Source organism: Colletotrichum scovillei (assembly GCF_011075155.1).
Source record: "Colletotrichum scovillei strain TJNH1 chromosome Unknown Contig00013, whole genome shotgun sequence".
Lineage (NCBI taxonomy): Eukaryota > Fungi > Ascomycota > Sordariomycetes > Glomerellales > Glomerellaceae > Colletotrichum > Colletotrichum scovillei.
The window spans coordinates 415,526-431,748 of record NW_023336271.1 but is presented as its reverse complement, the minus strand read 5'-3'; the positions used below and the strand labels follow the sequence as shown (position 1 = coordinate 431,748).

The following is a 16,223-nucleotide window of genomic DNA, read 5'->3' as shown; positions in this document are numbered from 1 at the left end:
GCCCCGTGTTGACGCTCGGGCCCTTCTCTTTCGCGCGCGTAGCCGCTTGTTTAAAGTGCTCTTTCGCGTAAAAGGTAATCTAAAGAAGGCGCGTCTCGCGTCGTCGACGTGCCCTTTCCTCCAAACCACCAAAGTGCATCCACTCTCCAAACCTGGTGAAATTTCCGTGATACCGGTCCTCAACCCCGAGCCTCATTTACCCTTCGCCTCCACAACTACCACTCCCACCCCGAACGAAACGCCACACCAAGTGCTTCCATCCGCCCCATCCACGATATCGCTCTTTCTCACGTCGAACAGACCGAAAACACTGCCAACGTGCCTCCTGATCTTAATACGAGAAGTTCGCAGGGCCTGTCCCTTGCTCCAGGTCGGCGACGATGGTTAATAAGGGCAATGCGCAACCCGGCGTTTACAGCGCCACATACAGTGGTGTAAGTCCCCTGTTTCTTTGCAAAGTTGGCAAAATCGCTGCTTGACTCCCGCGAATTCCAACATACTGTCATTCAACGGCATCAGGCTGGGCACTTATTTCCTTTTGGAAAAGGGGATAGCCTCGATCATTCGGGTTGGCCCATAGACGACCTATGAGACTTCGCATTCGTATTTCCTCTGCAATTGAGCCCGTCACTAATTGAATGATCTTCTAGATTCCAGTCTACGAGTTTCAATTCGGAGATGACCTCAAGGAACATGTCATGCGACGCCGCCAAGATGACTGGATCAACGCAACGCACATCCTAAAGGCCGCTGGCTTCGACAAGCCCGCCCGAACACGCATTCTTGAGCGAGAAGTACAAAAAGAAAAGCACGAAAAGATCCAGGGTGGATATGGAAAGTACCAGGGCACATGGATCCCTCTCGACAAGGGCGTCGCCCTCGCCCAGCGAAACAACATCTATGACCGCCTGCGGCTCATCTTCGAGTATACCCCAGGCGAACAGAGTCCGCCCCCCGCCCCGCGACACACGAGCAAGCCGAAAGCACCAAAGAAACCCGCTGTGCCCAAATGGCCCGCCACGAACTTCCAACAACAGCAGCAGCAGGCACCACAACAATCCCAGCCCCCTGCCAACCAGATGCAAGGCGCGCCGCCGCCAGAAGAGTACGAGGTCGGCGACTCGATGATGAATGACGATGATACCCCTGACAACTTGACCGTTGCCTCCGCCTCATACATGGGTGAAGATGACCGCTATGACATGTCCCACCAGTCGGGCCACAGAAAGAGGAAGAGGGAAGAGGCCATCCAGGACTTGACGCAGCAACAGCACTCCGTCTACGGAGACGAGCTTCTCGACTACTTCCTCCTCTCTAGGAATGAAAAACCAGCATACCGGCCTGAGCCGCCGCCAAACTTCCAACCGAATTGGATCATCGACTCGGAGGAGCACACGGCGCTTCACTGGGCATCAGCTATGGGCGACGTGGACGTCATCAAGCAGCTTCGGCGCTTCGGTGCCAGCCTGAATGTGCAGAACGTGAGAGGGGAGACTCCCTTTATGCGGGCTGTGCATTTCACCAACTGCTACGAAAAGCAAACGTTCCCTCAGGTGATGAAGGAGCTTTTCGAGACTGTCGATGCGCGAGATGCGACAGGGAGCACGGTGATCCATCATGCGGCAGTAATGAAGAATGGCCGGGTTGTCAGCCACTCGTGTTCAAGATATTACTTGGACAATATCCTAAACAAACTACAAGAGACGCATGAACCTGCCTATGTGCAGCAGCTCATCGATGCGCAAGATGAGCAAGGCAATACTGCCCTTCATCTGGCGGCAGAACGCAACGCGAGGAAATGCATCAGGGCACTCCTCGGGCGGCAGGCCTCCACTAGCATTCCTAATAACGAGGGTGTGCGGGCGGAAGACCTCATCGCCCAACTCAACGCCACAAAGAAGGAGCGCGGCCCTCAGCGGTCATCGTCACCCTTTGCGCCCGATTCTCAGCGCCACGTCTCTTTCCGTGACGCGGTGCCTGAACGTATGACAACGAGCAAGAAGCTCGGCCTGTCATCCTTCAACTCAGAGGCCGCAAATACGGTGCAGTCGCGCATCACACCGCTCATTATTGAAAAGTTTCAAGATCTCGCGGGCAGTTACGACGAGGAACTCCGCGAAAAGGATCAGGCGGAGAAGGAAGCCCGCCGTATTCTCTCCAATACGCAAGCTGAGCTCGCCGCTGTACACCAGCACATGGCCGAGCTTGAGGCTCAGCTTGAAGCAGACGACGGCGCAGCGCAAATCATCAGCGAGGCCAACCGCGCCAAGCATCAAGTCATGTCCCTCATCACACATCAGAACCGCCTGCATGTACAGCAGGCCGTGGACCAGGAGATTAACATGCTCAACGGTGATGCCAACGAGGCCTCGTACGAGGACCGCCTCGAGCTGGCGCGGCAGCTGCAGGCCATGCTCTCGGAGCAGAGACAGTCAGAGTCTGACTACGTCGAGGCGCTCAGCATGGTTGGCACGGGCGAGAACATTGACAAGTACCGCCGGCTCCTGCGCAAGTGCCTGCCCCCAGCTGACGCGGAGAACCTGGACGAGAATCTCGACAACCTCATCGAGATGATGGAAGAGGATCGTGACCTGCCGGGCGACGGCAGCGGCCTCGAGCCCATGGATGTTGGTATGGGCGGTATCGGGATCGGTATTGGCATGTGACTACATGCCACGTATCTCGAGCAATCACCGGTTGCATAAGTTGTAAGATGGAGAGATTTCAAGGGGCGTTGGTCTCTATTCTACGAAAACTTCCCTATTTGGGAGGTTGATCTTTGTCAGATCCAGACAACGTTTCCGTCCGTAAGACGATACGAGACCACATCTCGACTTGTAAATGAGGAAGCATGGTTGTTGGTGAATGGGCGGGCTTTTTTCATTTCCAAAAATTCAAAAGGGGTTCAGGATTCGCTGGTGTCTTTTTTGGTGGCTCAGGCAGGATAGGGCAGGACCGGGCAGGCAAAGCAGGCTTACTTGTTTATTGTTATTTGTCGCGATTTTGATTACACTTTGGACTGGCGTTTGAACGTTGGCGAGGGGAGGAGCAAGGGCGGAGATGGAGGTCCGAAGATGGATGTTGGAGAGAAGGGGCGATGGGTGGGGGGGGGAGTGGCCATTGCGACTCTGCATGAGATCTAGGTCTCGGAGTCTTTTGTATGTAGTGTCTAGCGGACTTGATCGAGGGAGAACCGCATAAACGACCAAGAGAGATTCCCCACGCATTCAATCACATGGGCGTGAGAAGAAGAAGAAGAAACAATATTTACTCGTCATAGGGCGACTATCTCACCTTCTGGTGTTGGTGATGCTGATGCTGCCTAGAAAGTGGACACGGCTGGGGTACCCGACTGTCCTTGTTCGGTCATCTGACGACGGCCGACTAAGACAGAGATGGACGGAGGCGGCAGCCATTATTCACGCCCAGGTGCGGTCGAATTGGAAACCAGCCTCAAACGTCTCAGCCTGGCTCAGTCTCTGTGATTTTGTGGGTTGTGTTGTGAATGAAGAGGCTTTCGTGAGGCTGGCTGACGTCCCTCTTAGCAGTGCTGTCAGTCAGCCAGTGCAACGCCATCATCCACATCTTGGGTACGCCCTGGTCGACTTCGGTGCGCCAGAGCCCAGATGCGGAATAACAAAAGATCGTCATTCGGACATTGCTCATAAACCTGCACTCTCACGGTTTCCAGAAAATACAACCCTTTTCAGCGATACGATTGATAAACCCGTTGTTGCTGCCAGAGGTAAGATCGCTTGATTAAGTGAGAATGGCGTCAGCTCAATGATTAAAAGCCCACCGCAACGACCATGACTCGACGTTACGAGAAAGCCATCTGACAGTCGCGTGTTGCCCGAAGCGCCCGAAATCGTCGCTGGAATTGCGCCAGTCCGATCCGATAGGGCTTGGCTGAAGGCTTCTTCATTCTGACCACGCTTTATTCGCCTCTGATTTGGGATGATGGCTGATGAAGGAAGGGAAAGTTCTGTCAAGGTGCAGGGCTGACTCAACCTTGTCGTTGGCTTCCGGAGTGGGACAGAGCCGCCAGATCCGACAGGCAGATTGAGTTGTCGCTGATGGAAGCAAAAGACGCAGCCTGGAAATCCAGTATATCGAGATTTTCCAATCAAGACGCTGCCGGGGGCATCCTTACCTAAGAGCGATGCTCACCAAGGTTGCACCGGCGAAATGTAAGCTTGGCATGAATCATCAGCCACATTTTCCGTGGTATAGAAAATGGGTTTTTGAGCCGTGTCCCCGGGTCGAGAGTTGAAGGTCGAGGTTACTGAGCGTGTCGGAAGAGCCAAGGCTGAGGGAATCGTAACCCAACCTGTCGCATTCGAGCATGAGGCTCCGAAAGTAAACAAGTGCTGATGATCTTCCAAAAGCCTCGCGCATAGTCATGGCAATAAGCCGTCGGATGTAGGATGCCGTCCTTTTCCACCAAGGGATCGCGACAATGGAGACCAGTGAATGCATGGTCCTTCGCGTTGCCGACTTTTCATGGCAAGGGAACACGGCGTTGCCCCCGACTTGGCGGCGGGATCATTTACAAATCAACAGGGAGAAGCTCTTTAGCACCGGGGAATTTCCCACAATTGACGAAAGGAAAGGCGGTCAGCGGAGGTTGCGGTGGTATCAGGGCAACAAACTGATGTTTGATTGGGAGGGCCAGATTCGAGGCAGTCTCGTAGAGCGGACTTGACCAAATCGACGATGCAAACCCAGACGGCGATGGTGCATCCGCGTGTTAGTCTGTGAAGCTATTCGATGCTGGTCAGCCAATGGATTGCCAATGACCAGGGAATATGTAAGGGCTTGGGAGGACTAGTGGATGGGGAGCGATTAACATGCTGACGCCAGTCCATATCAATGAGCCGGGATCTTCGTAAGGCTGAAGTGCGCGAGGGTCCCTGAATGGCCTCGCATGGTTTCGGTGGGTGTGGACGCATGGCGGGTGGTATGTAGTGGAGGCTGTTGGCAAAGTGGCGTGAGTGGCTGCGATAAACGCGTCCAAAATGAGTGACGTTCAGTTGGGCCGATGACACCAAAAACAGGCAGATGGTACCTTGAATACTTGCGCTCCGGGTGATCAACCTCGTTTTGTGACACATCTGGATGACAGTCTGCAGATTTCATGCATACCTAGTGATGGGCAACTGCGTCTCGAGGTTAAAGCTAGACGGTGAAGGATAAGCACTTGGGCGAACCCACATGCTTTGGAAAGGAGGATATGTGACACAGGCTTTGTCGCCTTTCGGCATCCCGTCACGCGTCTAGCGAGTCCGCCGAGTCGCGCTGAAAGGGCGAGGTTGTGATGCAAACCCTTGCATCTGTCCAACAAGCGTCAAGACGGGCGTGGAGGGGTCCCTCGCAATACGAGAAATTCCATGGTGGTGATCTGAAAAGCCCTCGTCATTGCTTGAGCCTTGATGGCGACACCGGGCACGTAGACGCGCCACTGGAGAAGGCTCTCGTCTGGCTTTGATGGGATGTGGGCGTGGGCCAGGTCGAGCAACGGCCGTCGGCTTCGGTTGGGGGCGGACTCGTGTTCCGTGGCATGGGTTATCAGGCGGGATGATAGGGCGATGAACTTGATGTAGGTATGCATGGATGGCGGGATAACAAATCGCAAGGTACAGTCGCATGTGCGTGTGCCAGCGGATGACGCGCAGCATCTTCTCGGCGAGTTGCTGCAACCTGCTGTCGCCGCCTCTGTAATGTTGAGCCCGGGGTGGCCGGGAGGCGAGACCGGAAGGAGGGGTGACGACGGGGTTTGCCAGGAGGCGAGAAGAAAAAGGCTTTTGGTTTTTCTCGTAAACGCAAAGGCCAAGGCCTATCATGGCAATCTTGTGAAAAGGGGCCAACGAGACACAACAGGAACGAAACATGCCCGTAGTAATGTCCCAGTGGAAAGAGACCAGTCGGGATAGCGACCTGACTCCTGAATGGGCCAGTTTGGTCATGGAGCGGGAGCATTGGGGGCGGATCTGAAGTTGTTGACCTGGTCCTGGCTAAGAACAGGAATAGAAAAGACTCAGGAACGGGGGGTACGGCAGCGGCGATCAGGCCGCGTCGGCTCCGTGGCTCGGCGCCCCATCTCGGGGGAAGAAACTTTCATAGACAGGCTAAGGCTGCTGTGAATGTAAATGCGGAGGTCGAGTGCTGTGGGCATGGTGGAGATGCATTTTGCGTGCGTGTTTTGCCTGGGGTGACCGAATTAGGAGTGAAGACTCGTATTCTCGGAATTTGCATGTTGCCACAACGGCTGAAGCTGCATCTTGCATCAGGAAATTGGACGCGAAAAGCTTTGCTTTCAAGGATGATTCGGTACCATATGGTTGGTAACGAGCTGAAGGTGTCTTTCCACCGTGAAAACTAAGGGGAATGGTTGGATGAGGAGGATGCCGCGAGTCTTGAGTTGTGGCTGTGCTTTGCCGCTGGCGGCCGCAATGCTGCATCTGGCAAGCAAGGTGGACGGCCATCATCGAGGATCGCCGTGAGCTGGCATCGGGGGCCGAAAGAAAATAAATGAAAAGTCGGTGTCGTCGTCGTCGTCGTCGTAGTAGTAGTAGTAGTAGTAGTAGTAGTAGTAGTAGTCGTTTATGAATGCCAATGGAGGTTGAGAGGGAACAAGGCTGAAGGGAACGGAAGCTTTCTCGTAGACAAAAATAGCAACCATGAGCAGTTGATAAGGTAGGTACAGAGTGGATAGAGAGGCACATGGAGTCTGGGGAGAATACACCTTGGCACTGCAACTTCCGGCCCTACCTTCCCTACCTCCAGGTGCCTTACCTTACCTATTTAAGGTACCTTTCTTAGTAGACAACGGGATTGATAGGACGAGACGGGATGGAAGGTTAGGTTGGAAGCGGCAGGCACAACACCGGATGACAGTTGATACCTTCCAGGTTCCATCACTTCAACTTCGGATGACAAAACGTAATGGAAGGATGGCAGTCATCTCAAAATACTTAGGTAGGTAGCAAGTGTAAGGTATCTTATGGATAGGTACCTAGGCACCGTTAAGGAAGGCATGGCAAGGAAGGCAAGTAGGTACGTCCGTAAAGCAGCCACAGCATCTTGCGGCCGTTGAGGACGGGGCTTTACACGTGCAGAGTGCAGTATGCAGAAATGCATGTCATGCAACGACCTGAACAGGAACATGGAGAGCACCTCATGAATTGCAGATGCGTCCAATTGTGTCATTGACGTGTCGTTAAATCAAAGGTGAGGAAGTTCAGGGTCAACACGTTTTGCAAATGCACGCAAGGGAGGAAAAAGTGCAGACGGGAGAGGACGAAGCCGGATCGTGGCTTGAGTCTATTCCAGTTCCATCATCGCCGTCGTCGTTGGGTGCTGAGAATAATGTCTAATAGCGGGTGATCGCCTGCACCAGCTCCCGTTCTCAGTGCTCCGTTCTGACCGAGGTGTGGACGGGTGACGGGTGGGACCAGCGGGACAGGTGGCCCAAGCGTCCGTTACGTACTGTAGGGGTGGCTCATGAGTTTATGGCAGGTGCGCTCCCTGCAGGTGTCCAGCTTGCTACTTCCCGTCGTGTCTTGCAAACTTGCAAAATGTTTCCAACTCGAGGAAGGAACCAAACGAGGCCCATGTATTGAGTTCATGCTTGCCTTCCCATCCAAATGATACCTACCTGCCCAATGGACCTAAGGCTTGGGATTAGGTACGTTCCCGTAAGGATCCTGGATAACACCGTGCTTTCGGAGGCAGGAGTGCATGAGCTGAAGCCTGAGGCCCCCTTGCGGTACATGTGTAAATGTACCTACCTGCCTTCGAGATTCTGAACGAGAAAGACAATGAGGTGCGCCGGGCTGGACTCCGTCTCCCTCACTTTCTTTTTTTTCCCCTTTTCTCCCATACCATGACTACCATCTTGCATCACTCCAGGAGTCCAGAGTCCAGAAGTTCAAGTCCAGACTGAACTGTGGAAAGCAAAAACTCCCGGGGAAATTGCTTCGACCCTTGGTTCACACAACGGGCGAATGAGAGGCCGCAGCCATTTCGACGCCAGCTGAACGACAAAGACTGGAACTCTGCATCGCCAATATGGAACCCAATTACAATTCACCCAAATGTATCAGGTCCGTATCCGTACTCTCATCATTTCGACCCCTCGACCCCTCCATGGACCCTCGTTGAACCCTCGTCGATCGATCAACCCTCGAGCTTGACACGCCTTGACGGTTCCAGTCCTGCGTCCCGGCTCCCGTCTCCCATCCTCATGTCTCTCTCCCCGCTGTGATACCTAAGGTACCCAAGCATGACAAGGTGCTAATCGTTCCAGATTGTCACCACCGTCATCACACACCACCATCAGCCCGTCGCACCCCACACCGTCTCTGGCTTGGTCTGACCTTTGCTCGACATCCTCTGCGCCGGTTCAGATCTCTCGCTACGTTCCTCGCATGTCACTCTGTCTGAGCCTCTGACTTTCTTTCTCGGCATCTCGAGTATACTTCGGCCTCGTCGCATCCGTGGCATAATACCCACAAGGCGGGTGTTTGCCACCTACCTAGTCCCAACTTCACTAGTGTAACATTTCGCCCAACAATGTCTCCGATCCTACGGATACAGCCATGGGAGGAAATTGACAATCGGCATGCTAGCCTAGATCTTGTCCACCCAATGGGTACCAAAGACACAGAAGTGTCTCTCATTCGTCAACAAACCGAACAGACACGGAGGCTGCCATGCGAGGTGTCGTGGGCCGGTCAGCACACCCTGCGTGCCTGCGTGCCTCTATGTATGCAACTTCACGGCGCATCTTCCATCCCACTCGTCGCATACGGCATACGGCCACGGTGATGCGGACACATGCTCGGATCCTTAATGTCATAATGTCATCTTCGTCTTCATTCAAGCCCAGTGGAGCTCGGACTCCTATCGCGGCTGCTCCCCGTCCACCTAGTCCTGGAAATGGTCCTGGATGTTTGGGTGACTGAACCTCACCTCGTCCTCGACGCGCTGCACCTACGCCAGCCCTTCACCATCGTGCATTGTTCACTTGCCAGATTTCGGTACTTGCGCATGTGCAATGTCATGCAGTCCCAGCTCACCAGCCCTTTGCCGATTATTGCACGCCGGCCGACCCCTTTTCGGCATGCCGAATATCGGCAGCTGAGGGCTGGCGCAACACTTACACACCTCGCTGCTGTCTCCTTACCTCGTCCCTTGAGGACATTGGATAGTACGGTGCCCAACAGCCAAGAGTTGCCGACCAACAAAACCCAACTCCGGCTTCTTGCGGCGACTCTTCAAACTCCCATCATTTACATCACCATGATCCTCTTCTCGACCCAAGGAATCCCATCAAGAGGGGGAGGGGGACGCATCGATCGACACCACAGGGCTAGGCTGCGCAACCAATCGTCCCAAAGAACAGGCATTGAGAGGAACAAGCTTGCAAGTATTACACCCCCGTGTGGCCACACACTAGCAGGGCTAAGGCCCAGATGGCGTGGCTGGTAGGGCTACCCTTGAGCTCACCTCAGCTGGACCAGGGAGACGTCCCCCATCCCCGTTCCACTCGCTCACGCTAACTCGCTTTGCAATGCGACAACGCCCCCTTGGAGTCTGAGCTTGCAGGCAGTTTCTGCAAGCTTGCTTTTGCGACGGGTGACCTGCTCCTGAACACAATGAGTTCCCCGCCGCCGCGACACGACGTCTGTTCTGTACGAATCTTTTCAACGACCCAGAGGATACAGGTCGCCGAGCCGCCACCACTCCGTACCGATCGTGGTCTATTCCGTACATATGTACATACGTATGGATACAATGATCCATCAACCACTGTGGATATGTCAGCAATAGGTACTCCGTACCCCGCCGCCGTCCAGATCTGTCACTGGAACAGCTTGCGACATTCTCTCTCCACTGGCAAGACATGCCCCGAATCGCTCACTACAACTCCAGCTCAGCCCGCGTTGCTTCGTTGCCAAATAGTTGCCGGTCACACTAGACTAGAACCCCCTTTGCTGCGATGAATGAGTAGCCATGTGGGATGGCCGCCGCCATGGGAGGTTGCGCCGTCCTACGGTCTACCAGACCCAGATCTCGGCGAAGCAAAATCCCGTCTCGTCTGGTGGACCGTCTGGACTCCACGGCCGCCGACTTACACGGGTGACGGCCGAACCTCGACCAGGGCCAGGGCCATTCCAGCTTGTCTTTCCCTGTCATGCGGATGCCCAGAATTCATGTTGGGCTGAACGACAGGGATGTTGTCTTTTAGCCCCCCCTCCCCCTTGTTGGCGCCATTTCCAGAAAAATCGACCCCAAATGTTGGTCTCCATTCGAAATGTGCAATAGGCGCCAACACACGACGAAGCAAGTCAAGAGTCCGAACTACCTAGCACAATGGAGTTGGAATGCGAGCAAGTTGGCGCTTTGCTTGTCACATTCGAGGTCGCATCCCCGTTGACACTTGACTACACCGCCTTATTGGTATTCCCTCCAAAGTCTCGTTCTCCGTCCCACTCAACGAAGCCCGCCTCTTATCAGAACCGCGCCCGGGCGGGATAATGCCTATACCAGTCATGGTGCAGCGGTGCTGACACTGTCAGTCGCCTCCTGAGCCAGTTAGAAAAGTCGGAATGGGAGAGACCAACAACACCTGTTGCCCACCCGACCCAGGCATGTCAAGTCAATTACATCCTCTCAAGCATATGGATCATGATGACCGCATCTACAGAGTATCAGCGTCCATCAAGCCTGGAAAGTCGCTTTCTCCACCCGTGGGCGCATCCATGGCCACCCCATCCGCGCCCGCTTCTGCAACACCGCTTAAGCTCAAAGCGTTTTCCCAGCTTGGAAGACGACCAGTCGAAGTTGTTAACCACACACCTATCGATGCGCCTTGCGGCAAATCTAAGCAAAGGCTTTTCGCCATCGTGACTATGCTAGAGCATTTGAGAACCTGGTTAGTGCAATTGTGTTTTCGGGGCTCTCTCGCTTATTTCACGAAGGAGGCTGACTGAGAATGTAGAAGGCACTCTGAAAACGGGCCCTCCTAGGCGAGCGTCTTTTGTTCCACGCGCAATCCCAGGATTTCGTTTTCGCACACCTCCTCTCTTGGTACACACCCTTACATCCACGACCCCTTCATCATCTCATTCCTTACAACCTTCTAAGCGGGACCAGATCTGGCGATACGGTTCAACTATCCCCATATTGTCTCGTCTCCCGCGACACGGCGCATCAAGCATCGTGTCTATATATATGATACTCTATCCTGCCCAGCTTGCACGCCAATCCTCCCACCCCACCAGCGCTCTGTTTTGGTCTATGATCCTCATACCGTCCTAGATCCTTATTCATTCCCCTTGGATCCTAGGCCCCTCACGAAGGACTTCCTTTGTCAAACTCAAGCGACAACAAGGCTATTGTCTCCGGGAACACGGCGCATAAATAGCCTCCGTTTGTCTCAACCCTCGTCCATTACGACTTGCATCTGCCAAGTAAGGGGACGGCACCTCAACCCACCTCAACCCATCTCAGCTTGCAGCCCCTTGGACACTTCGTAATCGACCTGTTCTGTAAGTCCGCTGTCATTTACAACTACCTACTGGGTGATGCCGCTGCCAGTGATGCGTGGGAACCATTCAAATTCGCCCGATGGTTTCAGAGCTTGCGGCGCAATGAGCCTCGCGTCACCCTAGCGCGCGGCATCCACTCGAAATAGCACCATAAAAGGGATCAAGCACTTACACGTCGATCATGTAGACAAACCTCCGCCAATCTCTCTCTCCCTCTCTCTCCCTCACTCACTCGAGGCTCGCCCTCACTCTTGTCCTCTCTTCGGCCACCCTCCTTGACACACTCAAAGCAGTCGGTTCAGCCCGGATCATTATTCGGCAGCTTTCCCTCCCGACTTACGGCAGATGCGGCGGCCGAGGCCCACCTTCACATCCCCCTAGTCGCTTATGTCCAGCAGCGCCATTTCATTACTCGCAAGCCACTGCTAGGTCTTGGCCAGGGCCACCAGACACAGGCATACCCCAGACGTACAACCACCTGGCACCACACCGCATCCGAAGTCCATCGGCGAAGGTACCTCTACCTCTGCTGAAGGCTGACAGACCCCCTTTACGACCTTCCTTAAGCCTACACACTCACTTCCCAATAATCAGCCGGCCTGTCTTTAAGCAACCATGCCCGCTCTCACTCATGCTGAGCTTGCCTTGGGCGAGCCGCGTTCAACTGGTCGTTCTTACCACCACCTTTCTTTCTCTCATCTCTGCACTGGTCTTCTAATACTTACCGTCCTGGTCACCTTACGCTTGGTGGTATGTGGTGCTTTCTGGACTACGGCGAGCAACAAGTTCAGAAAGTCTCAAGAACACGATCAACACGCCAAAAGCCAGCTTGATCACTTGATCAACCAGCAACGGCTCCATCATCTCTTCGTCCAAGACGGGGGCTGGGTCATGGAAGAAAAGTCACGTGGGGTCAGCAGTAACACCCTAGTTGCTGGGGCTGAGTCGACTAGGAAGATCAGTCCGCAGGACGGCTTCATGAGGGGAAATGAGAAAGAGTCGGTTGAAGGTACAGAGAAGAGGAGTAGCGGCGATGTGATGTTTGCGGACCACATCCTTCGAATGGGGAAAGCCTCGGGTCAATCTTCCGCCCAGTTCATGTTGTCGAGACCTCCGCAGCCTCCTCCTCTCACGCCCCCGGAACTTTCGCCATCTGTTTTCACCTATGATGAGCGCAGAAGGAGCTTCACCAGTGGTGTGTCTGAGCTAGATGCATCGTTTTTCGAGCAGCCAAACCCCGACTATATGTCATCAACATCAACCGGCGCTTCGACAGCAACGCAGGAGGCGCAAACTACGAGGTCCTCCCCAGCACCCCGCAGGAGATCTTACACCAAGATGCTCCCCATTGGAATCCCTTCTCAGCCATCGGCCCCAATACTCGACGATGAAGCCGGCATGGTCTTTTCCCCTTCGTCGTACCCCCCTACGTCACCTCTACTTCCCGGCCCTCCCCCTATCTACGGTGAAATCCGTTATGACGAAGCCACTCAGCAAGAGGTTCTCGTGCGAGGTGAGATCATCTCCTCTATGGACGGTTCGGGGGCCGGGTGGAAGAGGCATACGAGAGTCTACGGAGGCGGCGTCTGCCTTGCCTGCGCAGCATCCGGTGATGATGGCCATCACCATGGCGGCTTCTACGGAGAGAATGTCCTGCCAGAAGAGAAGCGCTACTGAAGAACGAAACAAAACCGAACTTGAAATGAGTCGAAACGAAAGAAGAGAGTGGTCTAATCAGGGTCGATGATACCATTGGGACGGGTCCTTTTTCTCTGGGACGTAAAGTGGCGATAGACGCAAGCGGCGCTTCATCAGCATCACGGCAGCGGCACAAAATGGGTTTGGTATACCATCTCATCGGGGAGGTCTCTTCTTTTCATCCATCATTTTACAGCATATTTCACTGTCAACTCTTGGTTTCTTTCGAACATCATGGTCTTGGGGCTTGTCTGTTCGGTATGTTGTTGAAAGCTATCTTGTTACATCTTGGGTTACCGGATACTCTGGAGAATGGAAGAGGGGGGGTTTTCATTGGGGAAAGGGGGGCATGTACTGGTGGACGGATGGGTTCGAGATTTTCCTTGTTTTCCCTTCTTACAATTTCACGCTTCACGATGTTTATGAGTTGATGATGATTACGATGCCAATACCAACGTTCGGTTGGTATTGCGACTGTTGAGTGGTTTTCTTGTGTCTGTATTGTGGAAAAAGATGAGAGAGCATGTATGTAGCTGAGATCAAGAGATTCGGTGTATGAGTGAGTATCTAGGTATTCATACGTATGTATCTAAACCCCGAGGCGAATCCGAAATAAGTGTATGTTACTTTTGCTGTATCTACGTGCTCGTGTAGTCCCAAGTCTAAATCGTGAGCTGTTTCGGTGTCGAAACTACACTGCACAATCCGAAAGACTAACGTCCATCCGGGAAGGGGAGTCTGAGGGAACAGTTGACTTGATTCTGGTTTCTATGACAACTGACTTGGAAGTCTATCAACGAACCAAGGGTCTTCACGGAGTGTCTTCAGAGAGTCTCAATGGACCCAATAAAATCACTTGAGCCTCATGCGAAGCAACACCTGGGGCATAGCTTGCTCCGAGTAGCTCTCCAGGAAGCAAGCAGAAACAGAGATCAAAGTAGATGAGAAGTTCAGGCAGGTGATGAAAGGCAGCGAGCTGGCCATCTCCCCGCATACCTTTCCACATTCCGAATGAGATACTTTGGAATATCCAACTTGGTTCTCGCCAAGAGACTGGGCCTGGTGTGTTCATTGATTTTCAGAGTCTCACGGAACTTCGGTTCAGGCAGCAAGTAGCCAAGACCACTACGCAGAGGGAGAGAGTCCTGTCAAGGTCTGTCGATGAGGCTGGTCGAGGGCATGGCGCTCCCAAAGTTCCTTCCACCTCAGGCGCGGCTCCACGAAAGCTGATGTGAGAGAGCTCCATCTCATAGTCCGAGTCTCCTTTCCCGCCTCCGTTGCGGGACATGTCGCCTCAGTAGGAGTTGCCTAGATGAGATTGACCGAGTCGACTCGGAATGTCTCCATCACTATTCGTACCCCTGAGGCTCCATCGCATCGCAACCCGAGGACGATCCACCAAGCTTCCTACCTTCCCCTCAAGACCCCCCCCCCCCTTCCCCCGGCGCCGGGCAATATTGCGGGAACAGGCACGGGAACTAGCGGGTTGTTGTTGGCGTCAGCTCGATTACTGAGATTGAGCTTGAGGATCAAATCCTTTAATCCAAAGTTCCGAGCGTTAGCTTCGATTCGGGGGGAGGGGCCTCGCGAGTCCACCTCGCAGGGCAGGCACCTCGCAGGCAGACAGGACCCACGAACATTCTCACCCCTCCGATCATGGCAAATCTTGCAACTCGATGTTTCCATCCCCGATAAGACTGACCTGGTGAGGTTGCCTTGGCGCTCATGTTTCTGCCTCCCCGTCAGATGGGAACGTGGGGTACGGAGACCAAAGTCCCAAATCAAGTCAGCGTCTGTGTCTGCGACTAAGTCTCCGATGACAAGAAGTCTCCGTGAGCTTCCCCCCGGTGGCTGCGATGAGGGGTCATGGCGAGGTTTGCTGCCGAGGACTGGGTCAAAAGTAATCGGCCATGTTTCGAAAAAGGGACTCCCGCCTCGCCAGTCGAGCTTCCTCTCAATTGCGGCGGTGATCGCGTTTGGGATGCACTTGTACCTGGACAAGGTTGGTTGCGCCCACCACCCCCTCGAGAACTCTAATACCCTTGACCCTGTCTTGGGTCCCCATCCTTTCTTGTTGTCGTCTTCTTCCTCATCTCACGTCATATTCGGGACATTCCAGAACAGCCAGACGAACCCCACCTGGCTAGAATGAACGGGATTCTCGAAAGTCGGCGGATCCTGTTAGGCTGCCGGTTCGTGGACTCGGTCCCCACTTTCCACGGTCCCGAGGGGGGGTGGGGAGGTCATGGGTAAACCGGGAAAGGCAGTTGAAAGTTGATACCGTTGTAGGCATCCGGCAACAGGCGAGAGTAGTCGACGGACCAGTTGCCGCATGTCTGTAATGTGCCTGTATCTACGGCCGAGCTGCGCTTATTTTAGTTTACCCCTCCTTCATCGACGTGTGTGTATGTGTGTGGCCTCTCATTCTCCATGAGAGAAGCTCGCTCGCAGTTGCGATAACCTCCTCCAAGTGACGGCTGCCGTGTAACACACACAGCGCACAGATACACCGTTCTGTTGGGAATCGCGGTGGTGGTTGCGCGTAGGATCTTGATCAGCGAACCCGCTGTGGGTTGTCTGGAGAAGCGAGGGGTGGGCGAGAGTCTCCCTCCATAGGGTAGCGGTGTATCGTCGTTCATGTTTGTTGCTCCGAACCGACCAACTGACACGTCAACACCCGCCATGCACGAAGAGCTCCTTCCACTGTGATAGACCAGGCCCAGATGACAGCGCGGAGACTCGGCCAAGGTATGGGCAAGGGGACGAGCTGGAAGCTCAAGACGGAGATGGCGTTTCTGCGCATGAGCAGATCGTGAGATCACGCCCACGTCAGCTGCCTTGCTGCTTACCACCCTCTCCATCCTTTACTGTCACGCCTCGACAGCTAGACCTTGATACCGACCCCCGCACACCTAGATTGGGCCATCGAAGCCTAGTGATCTTCTACAAAATTTACTGAGCTTGGACGTG

General features: G+C 54.1%; 2 protein-coding genes across 2 annotated transcripts; both read left to right on the top strand.

The window, feature by feature from the left end:
- Positions 1-139: 139 nt before the first annotated feature.
- Positions 140-3,047, top strand: HER10_EVM0011591 (uncharacterized protein). The gene is made up of 2 exons (XM_035481019.1): positions 140-434; positions 651-3,047. The coding sequence occupies exons 1-2, from the start codon at positions 381-383 to the stop codon at positions 2,664-2,666; spliced, it is 2,070 nt and encodes a 689-aa protein (XP_035325978.1). The 5' UTR covers positions 140-380; the 3' UTR covers positions 2,667-3,047.
- A 6,626-nt stretch (positions 3,048-9,673) lies between these two features.
- HER10_EVM0010879 (uncharacterized protein) lies at positions 9,674-13,579 on the top strand. The gene has a single exon (XM_035483134.1). The coding sequence runs from the start codon at positions 12,171-12,173 to the stop codon at positions 13,230-13,232; it is 1,062 nt and encodes a 353-aa protein (XP_035325965.1). The 5' UTR covers positions 9,674-12,170; the 3' UTR covers positions 13,233-13,579.
- The last annotated feature ends 2,644 nt before the right edge of the window (positions 13,580-16,223 follow it).

Bases quoted from the DNA above. Each gene is read 5' to 3' on its own strand.
- HER10_EVM0011591 (XM_035481019.1), top strand. From the start codon at position 381: ATGGTTAATAAGGGCAATGCGCAACCCGGCGTTTACAGCGCCACATAC. The intron at 435-650 runs GTAAGTCCCCTG...ATGATCTTCTAG, and splicing joins ACAGCGCCACATACAGTGGT to ATTCCAGTCTACGAGTTTCA.
- HER10_EVM0010879 (XM_035483134.1), top strand. From the start codon at position 12,171: ATGCCCGCTCTCACTCATGCTGAGCTTGCCTTGGGCGAGCCGCGTTCA.